The 20,527-nt window shown below is 49.9% G+C and overlaps 1 protein-coding gene across 1 annotated transcript; it reads left to right on the top strand.

Annotated features, from left to right (window-relative positions):
• The first annotated feature begins 112 nt into the window (after nucleotides 1–112).
• LOC142573453 (peptidyl-prolyl cis-trans isomerase FKBP5-like) lies at nucleotides 113–19,769 on the top strand. The gene is made up of 4 exons (XM_075683020.1): nucleotides 113–253; nucleotides 13,224–13,465; nucleotides 14,720–14,933; nucleotides 19,375–19,769. Exons 2-3 carry the CDS (start codon nucleotides 13,292–13,294, stop codon nucleotides 14,843–14,845), a joined length of 300 nt encoding a protein of 99 aa, XP_075539135.1. The 5' UTR covers nucleotides 113–253; nucleotides 13,224–13,291; the 3' UTR covers nucleotides 14,846–14,933; nucleotides 19,375–19,769.
• The last annotated feature ends 758 nt before the right edge of the window (nucleotides 19,770–20,527 follow it).

The raw sequence follows: 20,527 nt of genomic DNA, 5'->3' as shown, positions 1-20,527 counted from the left end.
CCAGCAGTTTTTCTTTAACCTCTTTGGAACGTGCCATTCTTGAATTTATCATCATTATTAAGGAGGCTTGTGCTGGCTCGAGCCCGCGCCGTCTCGTGCACGCATTCGGCGTTCGATCGTGCCTTCGAAAAAAAGTCGCGAGACGTGCGTGGAGCTCAGCACAGAGCCATCGGAGCCACCGACCCGAACGCCTGTCCATATATCCGCAACCGAGATGGAAGACCTGACTGAAGACTGCGGCGTCATGAAAAAGGTGGGTTCAGTGCGATAAATTAGCTGACTTCTGTTATATCGTGCATATTACTCAGTACGATATCAATGTAGACATTATACTCAGTCCCTCTCCGTTTACTCAAATTCAGATTAGCGGCCGTTCGTCGTGAAGCTATCAGCAGAATGAAATTCGGTACCTCTGCTATCGTGAACTGGTCACTGGCATCCGATCATTCAGTTATGGCGGCTGTAAATCATCCGTCACAACCTGACACATCAAGCGCAGATAATGCACCCCTGTACCCTGAACCACCTGCTGCAGGACGCACGCAATAAGCTTCATTTAATTTGCCAGGATGCGAAGCGCGCGTGAGAAGCTCCCGCAGCAAGAAGACACCGAAGAAGCTGCAGGACTACATTAGGAAGTAATAGACAACCGTTTTTTCTTTCAAGAGGGGATATGTTATATAAGGCATCGCTGCTTACCGCAACGTCATTAGAAGGCGCGTGCTAGGAGCCGCCTAAAAAGAAAAAGAGGATGGAATAAACGGAGAGGGGCTGAGTAATGTATCCATTGATATCGTGCTGAGTAATATGCACGATCTAACAACTTCGTTCGTTGATGGCTGTAGCTGGTAGCCGCAGCCACCGTGGTGGTAGCACTGCTCAGGCCCCGCGTTCTTTCAAATGCGTGCGGCTCATGCACGCGGGTACAATTAAGGCCGACACACGATTGGGCAGAACCAGGACAGCTGATCGGCTGCAGCTTTCAGTCGTACAACCGGTCGTATTGGGCCGTTATACCATTGGTGTCATTAGAAAGTTGAGCGCCTTGCGCACAGCGTCTGCATGCACAAAACGCCTTAGGTGGCGTTTTGGCGCGGCGCTGTCATTGGCTTGAAACGCTTAAACGCGTAAGCGCCTACGCACCATCCTATGCCACTTTTGCTCCATCTCTCAATCTGGTTGCAGCACGGTGGAAGCTACAAGAATTCTTAGACAATAGCAAGTCCGAATGCCGCTCGAGATGTCCTCATCCGCGCCGCGTCGTCTGCTTGCCATATACTGTTACATGTTCCAAGCGCCCGTGGTGTCGTCGTCTTTCTTGTGTGTGTTGTTTTTTTTTGGCGCAAAATCTTTTCAGTATGCAAGATCACCACCTAGCCCAGCAGTTAACCCTTAAAAGTATGTTACATGTTCCATGGTTAGTGGATCGGCGCAAAAAATGTTTTGACACCGTAACGATAAGCTGCGTTTATAGGCATGCGACAGCAGGGCTTCGGCTTTACCTGTGCGCTTTCCCTGCGGTTACCTCGCAGCCTCCTTAGCAAGTAGCACGCGCGAATGCCCTTACAAATCTTCATCCGCGCCACAGTGTCTGTTCGCCATCTATACTTGGCGTTTTCTCGCTACCGCCATCACGTACCATGCTAGAGCGGGGTAGTAATGATGAAAAAGAAAATTAAATTATGGGGTTTTACGTGCCAAAACCACTTTCTGATTATGAGGCACGCCGTATAGCGTGAGACTCCGGAAAGTTCGACCACCTAGGGTTCCTTAACGTGCACCTAAATCTAAGTACACGGGTGTTTACGCATTTCGACCTTATCGGAATGTGGCCGCCGTGGCCGGAATTCGATCCCGCGACCTCACGCTTAGGAGTCTAACAACATAGCCACTTAGCAACCATGGCAGGTGATTAATGATGCAGTCAATCATTAGGCTTTTATAGCGTTCCGCATCGTCAATGCATCACTAACGCTAATGCTGGGGTGCCATCTGATAACTAGAAATCAGACAAGTTTTACGGCTCGGTGCCACGTCAGTAGTCCTAGCAGGATGAAAACAAGAGGCCGATCTCAATAATTACGACAGAACATACCGAATGATTTGACGCCAGCTTGAAATGAGACTTATAGCAATGACGAATTTTGGCGCTTGCTTCTCGCGGACAGGGCGGATAGCCAGTAACAAGCGCGAATTCGGATCGAAGCGGGTGGTCGGCGCTGCATGGGCGCTGCTATGTCGCCACGGTTATAGGGTGGCTGTTACGACTGCAGGCGTAACTGCCGAAGTAATTCCGGTACACGACGTGCACGCGCAAATGACCTAACATGTCACGTACCGCTGTACCATATTATGTAGCGAGTAAAAATGACTCTCTAGTGTAGCCAATAGTCAGCCAGCTATGCCCGGAACTATATGCAGATTTTTTTAGCTGCACCAAAAATTTTAAAGGTTGCATATGGTAGATACCACAAGTCCAAACGTTTATCTACATTACTCGATGAGGCGGCCATTGCTCCTACGAGAAATCAAAATATTCAATTGAGAAATTAACGTAACTACGTTAGTTAACCTTTTAATTAGTCACTTTACGCCACACATTTCAATCTACGAATTATAGCCGCTGAGTTCGCACGGCGTATCCACTAGGAAAAAATTATCTGGGCAGCACCAGTTTCGAGATATTAAGTTTCCGACGAAGTGCACTGGTGTTCCGGTTACTTTTTTAAAGAAACGACTGTTTAATGCATTCAAGCACAAAAATAACTGGAACCGCATGCATTTCGACAGACACCTTGAAAATAAATATCTCGGAAGTGGTGCGGTCCACAAAATTTTTTCCAAGTAAATACGCCGTGCGAACTCAGCGGCTATAATTCGTAGATTAAGATATGTGGCGTAGAGTAACGAATTAATATGATAACTAGCGTAATTATATACGATAATTATTCAACAGAAGATTTTGATTTCTCGTAGAGGTAATGGCCGCCTCAGCGAGTAATGCAGATCAAGGGTTAGAATTGCGCTATCTGGCATAGACAATCTTTTAAGGAAATTGGTGCAGCTAAACAAAGAAACACACCTTGAATACCGCTGCGCAAGGATACTACCTGTGCACGCCTCGCACCTTCGGGAGTGCTGCAGCCAACTTGTGATGTAGAGTATAGGCGCACCTTTCTGAAGAGCCAGACGTCGCAGCCTGCTGAAATTTGGAGACAATGCGAATGTGTTAGTAGCCTATAGTCTAAAATCTGGATATATCCAATCGTTTTCGAATACTTTCCTTTGTCGACCGTGCATCATCAAACATGAAATTGAAGTAAACACGCGATAACTTTCATTCCATCCACAGTTGACATAATGTACTATGGAGCATGCTACGTCGCTCTAGAAGCCAGTCTTTTGCGGCCGAACTACGACGATTCGCAATAGAAATTTGTTTAGACCTAATTATGTAGTGAGTACTGCGCGGTACAACGTATAGATACAACACCTAGTATGTGCTCTTATCAGATAAAATACGAAGGCGTTTCACCGCAACATAATTAATGCAATGTTGAAATTAGCAGTACGTTCAAATATGTTCGATAATAACAGTAAGGAAGCTGTGTGTTATTCGCCAACTATTCAAAAGGTATTCGATATTCATTTCAACTGCCTTGTGGCATTCGACTCGTATTCCGTTAGATATAAGAAACTGTGGGCCCTATAATGTAAGACTATTCCAATATGTTTTTATTCCAATCTCCTGACGTCAACATTGCATAACCGCCGACGCTAGCATCGGGCGGTCACTCGCAGGGTTGTCTGAAGAGACCAATCAAACGCTGTCCTCGTTCATAGCAGGTCACTTTTGTTGGCTTGAAAAACGAATAACATCGCCTACTCTGAGCGGCTTGTCTTACCTAATTCGCTGGCAAGAGCCGAGAAGCACGCTCAACTGGAGAGGGATTCGACAGGGCCGAGCCACTGCACTGAAAGTCGATAACTGGATGAAGAAGGTGCTGCCGGCGGCTGCGATTTGTGCGCTTTCTCTTACTTAGTTTGCGGTGGCTGGTCGAAAATCCCGGCGGCATGCAACAGAAGCTGAAGAATGCCGCTAAAACGGATCCTCAGCAACTAAGGGTTGGCAGAATAAGGTCGTAAACGCGCCGAAAGTGTTCGAAAACGTTACACGGCCGCGCAAGAAGATTTATTATACTCAAATAAACCCTTGCTCTCCGGCCGGTTCGAGTCTATAGCCAGTGCCTGAGCGATCAGCGACAGCCATCTTTTATTCCTTTCGGAACGGGGCAGCCTGCGGCTATTGAGAAGAAAACTGTTTTGTTCGGCATATTAATGCATTTTTAACACGTACACGTCACTTTGACGCGATGCGTTATCGCGATATTGTGACGTCGCGTGACAGGCAGGTGAAGTGTCTGCAGCCCTAAAACTTTTGACCAATAGCCTTGGGCCAATGGCGAAAAGGCGTCGAACCAGAAATAACTATTTTTCTTTTGTTCGGTCAAATTATGCATAATCAGTGTGCACACGTCATATCAGATGGAAGAGCTATTGCCGTTTTCATGACGTCGCGTGACAGACAGGTGAAGGGGGGGGGGGGTGTTAAAAAAGTTTTTGACCGATCGCGGAGTGCTGATTTCAGGATTGGAATAGAAAAGTTTGGAATAGTTTTACGTTATAGCGCCCCGGTATTCGCACGCCCCTAGAAATCTTCGTCATTGTTTGGACCTGACTGCTGGTACGATCTGTTGGGAACTCGGCGCTGACGCCCGTGGTTGTACCTGGGTCGCAAGCCCCAAGGGTAGCGTTGGCCTGGCGGCCTGGGGTACAACTGGAAGCATCCGAAGGTCCCGGCAAAGCATGAGTCGACTGGTAACAACAAAACAACTTGTTTATTTTAACATCGCAAAGAGTTGGCGGTCAGGTTGACCGAAGTAGAGAGACGGGAGAGCACTTCACTCAACAGAAGAAATCGGAGCCCTCCTTTTGGCGTCCGGGGGCAGCTGTTTTTATACTCTCGCAGTTGAGGGCAAGAAGGAACCCCTCCAAAGACGAGCACGTGAATGTACAATGGGCTAATGGTGACGCACACTGTCGTAGCGATGCCGTAGCACCATGTCGAGCACGATCTCGTAGCACCCTGTCGTGGCGCTGCCGGTCGGACACAATGACTGTAATGAGAGGATGGTCCCTGCTTTGGCATCGCCTGTTTCGGGCACAATGACTGGAACGAGATCCCTGCTTTGGCATCGCCTGTTTCGGGCCCAATAACTGGAATGAGATCCCTGCTTTGGCATCGCCTGTTTCGGGCACAATGACTGGAACGAGATCCCTGCTTTGGCATCGCCTGTTTCGGGCCCAATAACTGGAATGAGATCCCTGCTTTGGCATCGCCTGTTTCGGGCACAATGACTGGAATGCGAGGATGATCCCTAGGCGGTCGCATCGCCGCAGTCGCGCCTGGAAACACCTGGCGATGAGTGTTGCGGCGACGACGATCGGGCCAAAATGTCTGCCGCCCCGCCGCAGTCGCGCCGGCAAAACCACGTGTCGCAGGCGAAACGCAACAGACCGCCCCGCCGGGGGAAGGAGATCCCGATGGACAGGGGACTGCATCCGCTGTCCGGAGGGATGTCGCTCGATGATGCTCATAACCGAAGTCGGGCGTCCCTCGACGTTTCTTGAGCGCAGCGCACAGAGAAGGCCTCGTTCTCTCGTTCAGGTTCGCACGGGACACTGCAAAGTGACTTCGGGAGAGTTCACATTTTTGTTCTCGTTCCCGGCAAGCGTTAGAACTACGCTGAAACTCAACCGCTCAGTCAGCAAGCACGGCACAACCCTCACTAAGCCCTGCCAGGCTCTTTCCCCTTTTTATACCACTGCCTAGTTCCTTACAGTAGTCTAGCATCACTCAGAACGCGTCCACAAATTGAAAAATTGCACTAGAAAGCATATCATCACTTTGAAACACTAAACAAAAGCAATATGTTAAAAAAAAATCCTGCCTCAGGAAGAAAAACATCAGTAACAAACAATTTTGAGGCTGATTCCTACGTTAGGGGCTTCGACTTAAGCCATCGGCGTTACCGTTGAGACTCCCCTTTTTGTAACGCACCTCAAAGGAATATTGTTGTAAAGCGAGGCTCCAGCGCAGGAGGCGGCCATTTTTGGGAGAGATGGTCTGCAGCCATTGGAGAGGGCAGTGATCCGTCTCAATGATAAACCTCGAGCCGGCTAGATAGCATGACAATTTCTGAACGGCCCACACGAGACATGCACACTCTTTCTCGGTGGCGCTATACGCCTGCTCACGACTGGTCAGCTTACGACTAGCATACAGGACGGGGTGTTCTACTTCTCCATTTTCCCGTTGGCACAGTACAACGCCCATGCCTCGCTCACTAGCATCGCACTGAACAATGAACCCTTTTGTATAGTCTGGCGATCGTAGCACAGGCTGGCTTGTTAGGGCACTCTTTAGGGCGCTAAAAGCTCTTTCCTTGGTCTCGTCCCAGACGACTGTTTGAGGCTCTGTTTTTCTTAGAGCATCCGTCAGGGGAGCCGCGATATCAGAGTACCTAGGGATGTACCTCTGATAGTAGCCGGCGACACCCAAGAACGACCGAATATCGGTCTTGGTGCGCGGTTGCGGAAAGTCTCGCACAGCGGCCACTTTTATTTCAGAGGGGCGGCGACGACCCTGACCAATCACGTGACCGAGGTAGACAACCTCGGCCTGTGCTAACTGGCACTTAGGAGCCTTTACTGTCAAGCCTGCTTCGCGCAGGCGGGTTAGCACTGCCCGCAAGTGTGTCATATGCTCAGACCAGGATGCGGAGAATATCGCTACGTCGTCTAGATACGGTAAAGCGAATTCTTGCTGTCCCCGCAACACTTTATCCATGAGGCTTGAAAAACAGTATGGCGCGTTCTTCAAACCAAAACTCAACACTTTAGGACGGAATGTTCCCATTGGTGAAATGAACGCCGCATACCTACTAGCCTCTTCTGTAAGTGGAACCTGCCAATAACCCCTGACAAGATCTAGGGTGGAAATAAACTGAGCGCTACTAACTTTCTCAAGGCGCTCCTCGATGTTAGGGATCGGATAAATTTGATCCTTAGTGATGGAATTAAGCCTGCGGTAGTCGACGCAAGGACGAGGTTCCTTGCCCGGTACCTCAACTAAAATCAAAGGGGAGGTATAGTCACTCTCACCTGCCTCAATAACACCGAGCTGTAGCATTTTCTTTACCTCAGCCTCCATAATATCGCTCTGGCGGGGTGACACCCGATACGCCTTGGATCGTACTGGCTCTGGGGAGGTAAGTTCTATATCATGAGTAAGTACAGAAGTCCTACCAGGCCTCTCAGAGAACAGACCTTGAAACTCTCGTAATAGCTGGTGTAGTTCGGTTTTCTGCTCAGGCGACAGCGGTGCTTTACTGATAAGGTCACTAATGACTTGACCGGTGTCTTCCCTGTTCGTCACTGAGCCTAGTCCCGGAAGCTCGACCGGAAGCTCTTCAGGAACGTTTACCATCATGCACACCACTGCTTCCCTTTGTCTATAAGGTTTGAGCAGATTACAGTGGTAAACTTGCTGTGCTTTCCGCTTTCCTGGCAGACTTACCACGTAGTTAACGTCCGACAGTTTCTGAACAATTCGTGCTGGGCCCTCCCACTGCACGTCTAGTTTGTTGTTTAGCGATGTGCGCAATATCATGACCTCATCGCCAACCTCAAAACGACGGGCCCTGGCTGTCCGATCATAATAAACCTTGGCCCTCTGCTGGGCCTTTGTCATTGCTTCACCTGACAACTCCTGTGCCCTTCTTAAGCGTTCGAGGAGCTTAAGTACGTACCCCACCACGACTGGGTCGTCGCCCCTACCTTCCCATGATTCTCGAAGCATGCGAAGCGGAGATCGAAGCGAGCGACCGTACACCAGTTCAGCTGGCGAAAACCCCGTAGCCGCATGCGGCGCGGTCCTTAATGCAAACATCACCCCAGGCAGACACAGCTCCCAGTCAGTTTGATGTTCAAAACACAAGGCTCTCAACACGCGCTTCATGACGGAGTGGAGCTTCTCAACGGAATTCGACTGTGGGTGGTACACTGAGCTGTGTAACAGCTTTACCCCACACCTTTCGAGAAAAGTTGTCGTCAAAGCGCTAGTAAACACTGTGCCCTGATCTGATTGGATTTCCGCAGGAAAACCAACTCGCGCAAATATGGACAGTAGTGCATTAACTATCTCAACTGAGCTGAGTTCTTTAAGCGGCACTGCTTCAGGGAACTTTGTCGCTGGGCAGATCACAGTCAAAATGTGTCTGTACCCCGTGGCTGTTACCGGCAGAGGTCCCACAGTATCAATAACGAGCCGTCTAAAAGGCTCCGTAATGATAGGTACCAATTTCAACGGCGCCCTCGATTTGTCCCCTGGTTTGCCCACCCGCTGACAAGTGTCACATGTCCTCACGAAATGGTCTGCGTCCCGAAAACACCCTGGCCAATAGTACTCTTGCAAGAGACGGTCCTTAGTTTTCTTAACTCCTAGGTGTCCGGACCACGAACCCCCGTGTGACAAGCGCAACAGATCCTGACGATAGCATTGAGGCACGACCAGTTGATCGAACTCCACTCCTCGGCGGTCTAGATACTTCCGGTACAGGACTCCACCTCTTTCCACAAAACGCGCAGTTTTCCTGGCGATACCTTCTTTGACATTGCAGCGCACGTTTTCCAGGCTGCCATCCTTTTTTTGCTCGGCTATCAAAGCCGACCGGCTGACTCTTAGCAACCTATCAAGTCCGGCTGACGTAGGCGCGATGAGCAAATCTGTAGATAGCTCTTCTAACTTTCCCGTGTCGGGCGGTTCCTCTCCAGTATCTGGCGCCTTCAACGCTACAGACTCAATTTTATTCAGTTCGGGCGTGCTCTGAATATCAGCTTGCTGCGCCTCTGACCCTTTTTCGTTGTTTGATAACGTCGGCCCCGCAACTACCGCCTTTGCAGCGAGCTCCCGAACCTTCGATCTGGTTAAGGCCTGAACACTAGCTTCACCAAACAAAAGCCCCTTCTCGCGCAGGAGGTGATCGGACCTGTTTGAAAATAGGTACGGGTACTGGGCTGGCAGCATAGATGACACTGCCGCCTCCGTCTCAAGCGCTCCGAAAGGTCCTTCAATAAGCACTTTTGCTACCGGCAGACACACGCTATGAGCTTCCACGGCTTGCTTGATCCACGCGCACTCGCCCGTGAACATATGGGGTTCTACGTAAGACGGGTGAACTACATCCATCGTAGCTGCGGAATCGCGAAGCACTCGGCACTCTTTCCCGTTCACGAGGAGGTCTCGCATGTAAGGCTCGAGAAGCTTCATGTTCTCGTCAGTGCTGCCTATTGAAAAAAACACAACTTTTGGTGTTGTTTCCGGACACTGCGCCGAAAAGTGACCCGGCTTCTGGCACGTATAACAAACGCCCGCTCGCCTCATCTCGAACCGCTTTCTGCGTTTGGCTGCCGCCGTCTCTTTACGTTTGGTCGGACTGCTTTCACTCGCATCCGCACTACGCGTGTCCCCCTTTAATCTCATGGGCGTGAACTTCGGCCTCTCAAACTTCGAGCCAAATTCACCCTTTTGACCGTCCTTAGCTCCGCGAGCTCGACGCGTCACAAACTCCTCGGCTAGCTCAGCGGCTTTAGCCACCGTACAAACGTCTGGCCTATCCAAGACCCAGTATCGCACGTTCTCCGGTAACCGACTATAAAACTGTTCTAGCCCGAAACACTGCAGAACTTTATCGTGGTCACCAAACGCTTTCTCTTCTTTGAGCCACTCCTGCATGTTCGACATAAGCCTATACGCAAACTCTGTATATGACTCACTTCTGCCTTTCTCATTTTCCCGAAACTTCCGACGGAACGCCTCCGCAGACAGCCGGTACTTTTTTAGCAGACTCGATTTTACTTTGTCGAAATCCTCTGCTTCCTCTCTATCCAAGCGAGCGACTACGTCGGCCGCCTCGCCGGGTAACAAAGTGAGCAAGCGCTGTGGCCACGTTTCCCGAGAGAACCCCTGCTTCTCGCACGTTCGCTCAAAGTTAACCAGGAACAAACCAATGTCCTCTCCAAGCTTAAACGGCCGCATTAGGTCAGTCATTTTGAACAATACGCGTTCTCCTGCACCGTGTGCCTGACTTCCATTACGAGCGCGTTCCATCTCTATCTCGAGACGCTTCATTTCCAAAGCGTGTTGATGGTCACGCTCTTCTTTTTCTCGCTCTTTCTGTTCTTTAAGTTCACGCTCCTGTCTTTTTGCAGTCTCCCTCTCTTCAATAGTCTCAAGGCATTCCGACAGCTCGTCATCCTCAGCCTCTAACTCAAGAATAGCCTTTAGCAGTTCAGGTTTTCTTAGTTTGTCTGAGACATCCAGACCCAACTCTCTTGCAAGCTCCAACAATTTCGGTTTGCGCAACGACTTCAAATCCATGGCTGCTCTGAATGCTGCTTTCTCTACTGCTTACTATTGTCTTGCCGCAAACTAACCCGGCAGCAACGACAACCACAATTACCAGCTCTGTTTCTAACACTAACAAAAACCTGGCAAAGCTCAGAAGAAGAAAGTCCCGCACTCACCAAACCTCGCAGGCAGGAATTCCGCGCAGTCGTTCCGCTGCAGGCAACCAGTCGTCACACAGGGCTCGTTGCACTGCTCCCGGATCGTCGTTGAGCTGCTCAGCATACAGTCAACTGCATCTCTTCGCTGCTGGCCTCCGTTGTGGCGATCTCACCGCAGGCAGACAGTTGTTTGAAGTCGGAGGCGATCTCACCGCTGGCAACCAGATGTTTGGACCTGACTGCTGGTACGATCTGTTGGGAACTCGGCGCTGACGCCCGTGGTTGTACCTGGGTCGCAAGCCCCAAGGGTAGCGTTGGCCTGGCGGCCTGGGGTACAACTGGAAGCATCCGAAGGTCCCGGCAAAGCATGAGTCGACTGGTAACAACAAAACAACTTGTTTATTTTAACATCGCAAAGAGTTGGCGGTCAGGTTGACCGAAGTAGAGAGACGGGAGAGCACTTCACTCAACAGAAGAAATCGGAGCCCTCCTTTTGGCGTCCGGGGGCAGCTGTTTTTATACTCTCGCAGTTGAGGGCAAGAAGGAACCCCTCCAAAGACGAGCACGTGAATGTACAATGGGCTAATGGTGACGCACACTGTCGTAGCGATGCCGTAGCACCATGTCGAGCACGATCTCGTAGCACCCTGTCGTGGCGCTGCCGGTCGGACACAATGACTGTAATGAGAGGATGGTCCCTGCTTTGGCATCGCCTGTTTCGGGCACAATGACTGGAACGAGATCCCTGCTTTGGCATCGCCTGTTTCGGGCCCAATAACTGGAATGAGATCCCTGCTTTGGCATCGCCTGTTTCGGGCACAATGACTGGAACGAGATCCCTGCTTTGGCATCGCCTGTTTCGGGCCCAATAACTGGAATGAGATCCCTGCTTTGGCATCGCCTGTTTCGGGCACAATGACTGGAATGCGAGGATGATCCCTAGGCGGTCGCATCGCCGCAGTCGCGCCTGGAAACACCTGGCGATGAGTGTTGCGGCGACGACGATCGGGCCAAAATGTCTGCCGCCCCGCCGCAGTCGCGCCGGCAAAACCACGTGTCGCAGGCGAAACGCAACATCATGCAGGAAACACAGCTCGTAGCATTGGCAACAAGCAGACCGTGTGCATGACCTGAAATGCACGCAAAGTTATACTCGCCACACCCGAAGATAATGTGAAAATGCACTTCATTTGCTACTCAGTGTGCTAACGAACGCATGGAAATGAGCAAATCAAATCTTCATTTTCTTTTCCCCCCTATTGGCGTGTCGCGGTGCTGATGTGCGTGCGTACCGGATTTTGCAATCCAAGGCTGTAAAAGAAGTTGAAGTATTCTGGACTTCGTTGAACAACAGACATTTCCCGCCATAAACAAACAACGAAACAGTTCTCCGCAGCTGTTTTCTCCCCTTCGTGGTGTTGGCTTCCCGAGATCGCACCAATCGCTGCGATCGATGCGACATTCGACCAACCAACTTAGAGGTAACGCGTTGCAGACCATCTGCGACGAGTGCGATTTCGATTTCCCTCGCATGCGACGGAAACTGCACTTCCGGTGCGACGAAAAGTGCGGCATTTCAAACGGCCTTTGCTACTACGTTCCTCAGGCATATCCGCCCGTGGTAGCTGTGCGCGATCTTTCTTCTTCACCATTCGTATAACTCGATGTAAGGGAGCAGAAGACACAAAGGAAACCTTGCAGCAACAGAGCCTGCCAGTAGATGGTAGCACACCATGCAGTCTCAATTCTCAGCCAGTCGCTTTTCTCATCGAGAATGTGGCCCTCATCTTGTACATAACTGTGTCGATTGGCGTGCCTTTTACCGCAGATCACCCAACCAGGGTCAGGGCCCGTTGTCACCCGACACGCTTTAGTGACGTTCCACTACAACGCCTATGTCTAATGTAGCTGGACCGAGCGGATAGATTCAACGGGGATGCGAAACACTCCCCACCGCTGCAAGTGAGTGTCCTAGACCAGACGGTAACGATGCCTTCCAGTGGGCGCGCAGGAGATCGGCCATGTTCTGTAGAAGTGAACTGGCGCTTGTCTCCACTGCACCATGGAAACTAGCGTCATCCCTCGTGGGGGCACACTGCAGGACGTTATGGCTGTTCCTGTTCGCCCATTGCGAAGACGCACAAGAGAGAATGTTGCCAATGGATCTTACTCCCGGCCGCCATGCGCATGCTGTTTCATCGCCAGAGAATGGCAACCGTTGAACCAGCATATAGTTATCTGGTGCCAAGTACTCAAATTGCGCTTCCCTCAATCCTTGGACTGGCTGAAAATATAATTTACTTTTACATTTCTTATTTTTTTAAACACAATAACTGTTCTTGTTCTCTTGCATCGGTTTCTCTTGACGATACTAATATTGTGCAGTATGCAGGTGCAATGCCGACTGCTACAAATTTTTTTTCAACGCACAAATGAGCATTTAGTGTATTCGCCGTGAAATATATAGTATCTTGTACTGCAACACAATACAGCACTTTCGCTACGCGTAAAGGCACTTATCAAATGATAAAAACAAAATCAAGTAAAATGCTTCAACATACTGCCTAAGGAGGAGTGTTTTCTCCGCAACGCAGCCTGAAAGAACTAGGAGTACTGAGGCTGCACATCGCATCGTTGTACAGAGCATGCAACGGGACGAAGGATGTCACGTCAAGCTCTCGGCGGGTACGGATTCGGAGCCCAGGGGTGCCTCCCTCGCATCCCGCCGAACGCAACACTCGTTTATGAGATCGCTTTGGTAGACTTCACCGAGACGGAGGACGACGGCGGCGCGGACATCGACTCCCGACTAATGCCTACCAACACCCTCTTTGGGGTGAGTCGACAGCTTGCTGTCGCGTTGTATGGCGCCGGTTGCTTGGTAGTGCCGTCCTCATGGAGTGTGGAAATGGTGTTCCCCAAATCGTGCACGGTACTACGACTAATTCCTGAGTATGAAAGGGACGTTCCTGAGTATGAGTTCCTGAGTTCCTAATTCCTTAGTATGAAAGGCACATTAATGCTTGGAGTAGCGTCTTAACGTCTCCGCGTTAATTCACGGAGTAGCCAGAAACTGCGCGCAGTACTGCTAGAGATGTCGACGCGTCAGTTCGAAAAAGCCCTCGTCATGCATCCCTCACAAAAAAGGCCAGTTTGTGATTTCGTTGTGCTCCGTCAAATGTGAGCCGTAGTGCGGCGTAGGCCCTCTTCACAATAGTCTGTCTGCAGAGCCACCGCACGTCAGAAACGTGATGCACGCAACAGTCACGTATCCGTGCCTTGATCGGGTTTCGTGTTGAGGTATACGCCCTTTACCTAAGGCGCTAATACGCCTATGGAGTTCCTTCGCTATGCTCGCTGGGGAGCATGCGACATGGAAAAATAGATGTAGTGCTGCCAGACAACGGCCTCAGAAGAGCACCTGAGATCGTAGCAAAGCGAGTGGTGCAGGACAATCAAGGCAGCACGCAAAGTGCAACGGGGGAATCGAAAATCTGGAACGAGCGTGGCCAAAGGCCAAGGAGGCCAAAGCGTACAGGGGCTTTGTTCGCATGGCGAACAGCTGAACAGTCCAGGTTGCTCGTTTGGTGCCCTCTCGTTTTTTCTTGGTGTCTTGGAGTCGCCAACAGAGTGTCCTAAATAGTGGCGCGTCGCTTACGCATCGTACTTACGCAAATGCGAATGAGCGAGCGCATTATGGCGCGTACCTGACGTATTTAGACGAAGACTCTTCCCTAAGGCGCCGATACGCGGCTGCAGTAGGCTTTCCATCTCTCCCGTGCGGCGGCACTACAGTCGCCGCCTCTACGCAAAACAGGTTGACAATTACACGCTATCCCGTCCGTACAACGCCACATAGAATATCTATACATATGCAATCCCAGCCTAAGATCACTAGTGGGAGCCGTTGCTCAAGCGCTGCTTGCACAGCCCAGCATGGCGTCGCCTCTTTCTTTCTTTTTTTTTTAACACCGTGCGCTTTGCACTCGAAAATGTGGTGACAAAGTCGCATTAGCCCGCATTGCCCATAGGTGCTGTGTCCTTATGACGGCCTTCAGCGACGGCTTCTTCTGCTCTCCTTCCGACGCAGAAATGTTTTCGGGAACAACGCAACGGCAACCGTATCTACGTGCATGGCCGGCAACGTCCCCGCTGCGGAAAGTTGCTACGCGGCGGCCGCGAAGTTCCTGGAGTCGGCGCCGGTTCCGACCGATGATAACAACAACAATAAAAAGCGCAGGCTGTTCGTTAAGCTTTATTCAAATCGAGCACAGTGCGCCTTGCGCATGCACAATCCCAAGCTGGTACGTACAGGTTGACATGTGCTTGCCAAGCGGGCCGCGCGATTCATCCAAACGGGCTGATACAGAGAGCTGGCGCTTTACCTGGCGCGCCCCTCCCACGACAGCGCGGCGCCTTGGGGTTAAGAGAGCGTCCGCTGACTGGTGGTTGATGCGTTGTGGAAAAAGTACGCGCTCACAAACTCCTGCGGAGCGTGTTTGAGGGCGCTGCTTTTTGATGCGCGCGGACGGTTAGTCGCGGGATATTTTCTTTTTCATTTTTCTCGGGCTGCTATAAAAATGAACAGACAAAAAATAAATGGCTGAAGACAAACAGTTTTAAGTTTCTTTCAATTTTCTACAAGTTATTCATTGATAGCATGGTATTCAGAGCAGTAGTTAAATATTAGATAAATGCAATTTATTAATGAATTGAATGGTATCGAAAAAAATTTCTTGGCGGCTGCTCTACTCGAATGTGAACAATATGCACTTCGTCAAAAACGCCATGCATAATAGCTTTGACGTCCTGCATACATATGAGGATTTCGTGCTTATCGCGCTGACGCAACTCGGCGCGCTTTGACGTTTGTTGGGTCCAGCAGCAGGGCACGCCGGGAGGTCATGACGGCCTGAACGAGGTTGGGGAGGACCTTAGAGGTATTCAAAGGGTCATCGAGCTGGATTCACACGTTCAATATATCAAATAAATTTCTCCCCGCGAACTAGCACCGCGTAACCCGATCACCACGCGTTGGCACAGTGCATGATCCGCAAGCGACGCCTCATTGACGAGGCCAGAGCCGGCGTCGCCAATGTTTGCGGGCTGCAAATGCTGCTCAGGTGCATCGGTTCCCGCGTTGGATAAAGAAGGAACGCAGCTTGCGGATCATGCACTGTGCCAACGAGTGGTGATCGGGTTACGCGGTGCTACTTCGCGGGGAGAAATTTATTTGATCTATAGCGTGTGAATCCAGCTCGATGACCCCTTGAATACCTCTAAGGTCCTCCCCAACCTCGTTCAGGCTGTCATGACCTCCCGGCGTGCCCGGCTGCTGGACCCAACAAACGTCAAGGCGCTTTACCGATACGCTGCGGGACTGCTCATGCTTGGCGAGTGCAATGAGGCACATCATGTGCAGCGCCGTTTGCTCGCTCTGAAGCCGCAGTCTGCGCACGTCAAGAAAGAGCTCCCGTTGCTGGAGGGCGGCCTTGTCGAACTGGAGCGAGACTACGAAGACCCGTGCGAGTGCGTATACACTCTGTTCAAGCGCTTATGCGTGCGCGCGCACTCTGTGTGCTAACCACCACTTAGCGGCTGTAGTGAAGATCTCGGAACTGTGAGTGAGTGAGTGAGTGAGTGAGTGAGTGAGTGAGTGAGTGAGTGAGTGAGTGAGTGAGTGAGTGAGTGAGTGAGTGAGTGAGTGAGTGAGTGAGTGAGTGAGTGAGTGAGTGAGTGAGTGAGTGAGTGCGGTGGGCGGGCGGGCGGGATTATATTACCCTGTTTCACTCCATGTATATCATTTGTTGATATTAAAGAAACAAATTATGAACTATATTAAGAACGTTAAACAAAAAATTTATTTCGACGTCTCGGTCGGGGACCGTGCTATATATAATATCAATTGCGAATTACTATATTGCATTGAGAAAGAGAGGCATCATCGACAGTTCTCTTTCTATTCAATTGACGTATACCTGATTCACTGACGGTGACCATTCGGGGCCGGTAAAATATTTTAATTCGTTTCCTGAAATCGCACAAAATCTACATAGAATGCAGGTATGAAAAGCAACGAAAACCTGACAGAGGTCCCTGATCCCGCATAGCAGTAGCAGCAGTACAATGAATAAAAAATACACAATTTCCACAAACATTCTTAATTAAACAAAGAAGTCGCAGTTTCACCTTCAAAGGCGGAGCATTGATTGAGACAGCAAATTTTTAGACAGCTATAGGCTGTAATCTGAGTTGTTCTATCAGCTATATAAACTGCTGTAAATATGCGCTTACTAACTAAATTAACAACGACAGTGTCACGGGCGCACAGGCGAACACGAACACACGTCACTGGATGACCGCGGACACTCGCTCTCAGAACGCTGGTGGGATGATCGGCAGCAGCATCGAGTGAATTCCCTTTCGGGTTGCCTCTCGCTTCAAAGCGCAATAGGCGCGCGCGAATACACCGCAAATGAAGCCACCATCTCGGTTCGGCTAGTCCTCGAACCCACCTCAGATTACCTGCAACAGCCGCGGCCGGTGTAGAAGCGGAGACGCATGCTATCCTGGCTCCCCCCCTCCCCACTCTCCTTCCAGCGCGCGCAGATGTCCCCGCTTCCTCTCCTTGCGCACGCAAAAAGCCGCCGAGCACCCTCCCCGCCTTCCTGACTTGCGCGCGCGAGAATACGTGGTCGCACCAAGCCACCATCCTTATCGGCTCAACCTCGCATGCTTTCCCTCTTACCTACAACACACGGCGTGCCGCCGCAATCTTATCGCACTTGCACTTCATACGGAACCTCACACCGACGACAACAATTCTCCAGGAGTGTCCGTATAATTGCTATCGCAATTAAATAATTGACGATTTAAGTATTCAGCACAAATTTTATAGCGATGCCTTTTTCCTGTCCTATTCCTTTTTTTTTTCGCCAGTGGTCAGAGCGACGCTCCGTTCGCTTTAGATCAGTGATCAGCTATCCATGAACTGTGGACAAACGTGACTAATTAAGCGTGAGCCGGAAATAATTAGCACGCAATTAAGTTGCTCAAGCATCGCAGTTAGAAGTTCCTTATGATTTTTCCTAACTTCTCAATTGATACCTTGACAATGTGACACTAGTGATCCCATTAGATTATTATAATTTAGATTTGGTTATGCTAGGTTACGGTGAATTTATTGTCCACAAAAGGTTACTAGCGGCAACTCAGTCAGCAGTAAAAGATATGTACTTGGTTTCCTTCGCGTAATGATCCATCTCTTGTTCTTTTTTTTTTATGTTAATGCATGGCAGCTAGGACATTCTGTGTATATTGGCCCACTGTCATGACGGTGAAGAATGAGACACTGTCAAAGACGTGACATCAGTATCGCCCAAAAGGTGAAGCATCGATTGCGATAGCAAATTAGTAGACATACGACGGCAATACGAAGTAAGGATAGTAATATTATGGGCCGTATGGATTCGTGAATTTTCGCTCACTAAATTAACAAGAATGCTGTCGCACGCGCGCAGACAGAAACACCTCATTCGGTAAGCGCTGATATTCGCTGTCAAAACGCTGGTGTCAGGAAGAGCAGCAGCGAGCGAGTTGTCCTTTGCGCTGCCTCTCGCTTCAACGTGGCCTATGCGGCGAGAACACAGCGCAGACGAAGCTATTAGCCCTCGGCGCACCTATAGACTCTGCACTCATGGCAGATCGCTTTCAAGATAGAGCCCACGCGGCCACGCTCAGCCGCGCCATACGCAGCCGCCGCCGGAATAGAACTCTCCCCACCCCCCTCCTGGTGCCTTGCGCGCCGTGGGAAACTGTGCGCTCCCCGCCTTCCTTCCTTGCTCGCGCGAGATCGAGCCACCACCCTCGGCCCACCCTCGCAATCTATCTCCACATCTACAGCATAGGCGAGCGGCAACGATGTTATTGCACTTGGACTTTCTGCGGGACATCACGGCGATGGAGACGGCAAAAATGCGCCTGGATTGTGCATATAATTGCTAGCGCAACAAAAGCGAACGCTTTATTGGGTGCCCCTGATTGCTCACAAAAACAAGCAACACTCGGAGCAAAACGAAACGGCGAGCACGTAATTGTGGGAATCTGATCTACGGCTCAGACGCGTCGGCTATTTATGCGTCATTCATCATACATTCCAGCGTAATCGCTGGTGCACGCGTACGTTCTAGAATGTACACCGCTATTCGAGTAGTTCATGATATGTGATAGACAAGGCTCCCGCGTTACAGAAGTCGAGATAGTTCGGATACATGAAGACGCCTCCTGCGTTGAGCGATGAAGTTGTAACAGTTGTAAACGGGTGAAAAAATGCCGCTGGAAAACGATTAACACGCGTGTCCTTCTGCATTTATTACCATGCTTTGTAGGGACCAAGAAAAAGCAGCATGCACGCGAGGCATTCTCTTAACGGAGACTACTTGAGTGGCACAAAATTTTTTCTGCACTCTTTTGCTTTATATATTCAGTAGTGTTTTATGCCTTCACTGAAGGTAAAGCAGCCTATAATACAGCCCACGCCACGCAGCGCCACGGTTGTTAAGGTAAACTAACAGGTACAGGCAGCGGCTCGATATGATGGGAAGCTGTTGAAAGTTGTGCAGATTTCTCCGAACTCTATTTTTCTGCGACGTTTACTTTATGTATTGCTCCATAGTGCGAGCGTTCGTCGTATATTGACCTTGGTCTCTTGGTCCTGTCCATGTGCCTCACATGTCTCAACAACAGGACTTCGGACGAGCTGGATTTGAAAGAGGCGTTTCAGAGCTTGTCCATCGAACAGGCCGTGGAACCGGTCACCAGGAGCCTCATTCGACAGGCCTTGGAAGCGCTCACTACGGCAGATCAAGGCACCGAACTGTCTTTCGTAAATATCTTCAGCCGAGAAGACTTCGATTACATCAACATGGTGTGTTGGGACCTAAGGCTTCCGTGCTACGACGTCCAGGGAGGCCTCAAAGCGCGCCACCCTTTGTTGTGAGCTCGCTCCCCGCTTTGCACAGCCGGATTTGTGTACCACAGGCACCGGCTCCACCAGCAGTACATGGCAGCCGCGGTGAGTCTAAATAAAACCGACCGCCAAAAAGTGTCGTTTGTGTCCCCACGCGTATACTGAACGCTTCTGTCATGGAGAAATAGTGAAGCATTTCAGTATGTAACTCTAACTTAACCAGAGGTATAACAAACCAATCGACGATCACGTTCGAGGATGCACGCCACCCTGCTTGGTTAAATTAGCAGGGGGTTAAATTCGACGTTTCGAACACGAAGGGAATTCGGTGCACCAGCTATTCGTATTGGAAAATTAGCTATTCTGTATTTTCGAATATAGAAACCAAATATTTCGCAACAATGGACTGCAAGAAGTCGGGTTACAGAGCTCCACCTGCTAAGACATCGCCACCTCTATTTTTCTGGCTAAGCAAAGTGTCACAAATGACCAAAATTGAAGCGAAGGGGGGAGTTTTCGAAGCAATACCGAAAAGAATTGAGTAATGCAAGTTTTGTTTTTGCTTTCGCGTTGGACGTCTATAGACTACCGGCGAGTTTTGTTTGTTCCCTGCAATGTACTGTTTCTTGCAGTGTATAGTCATGTAGTTTTATTATTTTCTTTCTTCCGCTATACAACCAGTGCATTTTTCTTTGAAACGTGTCATTTTACGTGTCTACGGCACAGAAGTCCTTCGGCAGTTTTTCTTTTCTTTTCCCACAACTACTTCAACCACCATTTATTTAGCGTTCTGGAGAAGCGTTCATTTTGACAGGCTATTCATGGAGTCCTATTACTGATGATTAGTGATCTTCTGATTAAAGTTAATTCTAAATGACCGGGATAGCTGGCTGTTCTTTTTTCACTAGTCTGTACAAGCATGGTACACAA

Source organism: Dermacentor variabilis, chromosome 1 (assembly GCF_050947875.1).
Source record: "Dermacentor variabilis isolate Ectoservices chromosome 1, ASM5094787v1, whole genome shotgun sequence".
In the NCBI taxonomy this organism is placed as follows: domain Eukaryota; kingdom Metazoa; phylum Arthropoda; class Arachnida; order Ixodida; family Ixodidae; genus Dermacentor; species Dermacentor variabilis.
This window is presented reverse-complemented; position numbering and strand designations above follow the sequence as displayed.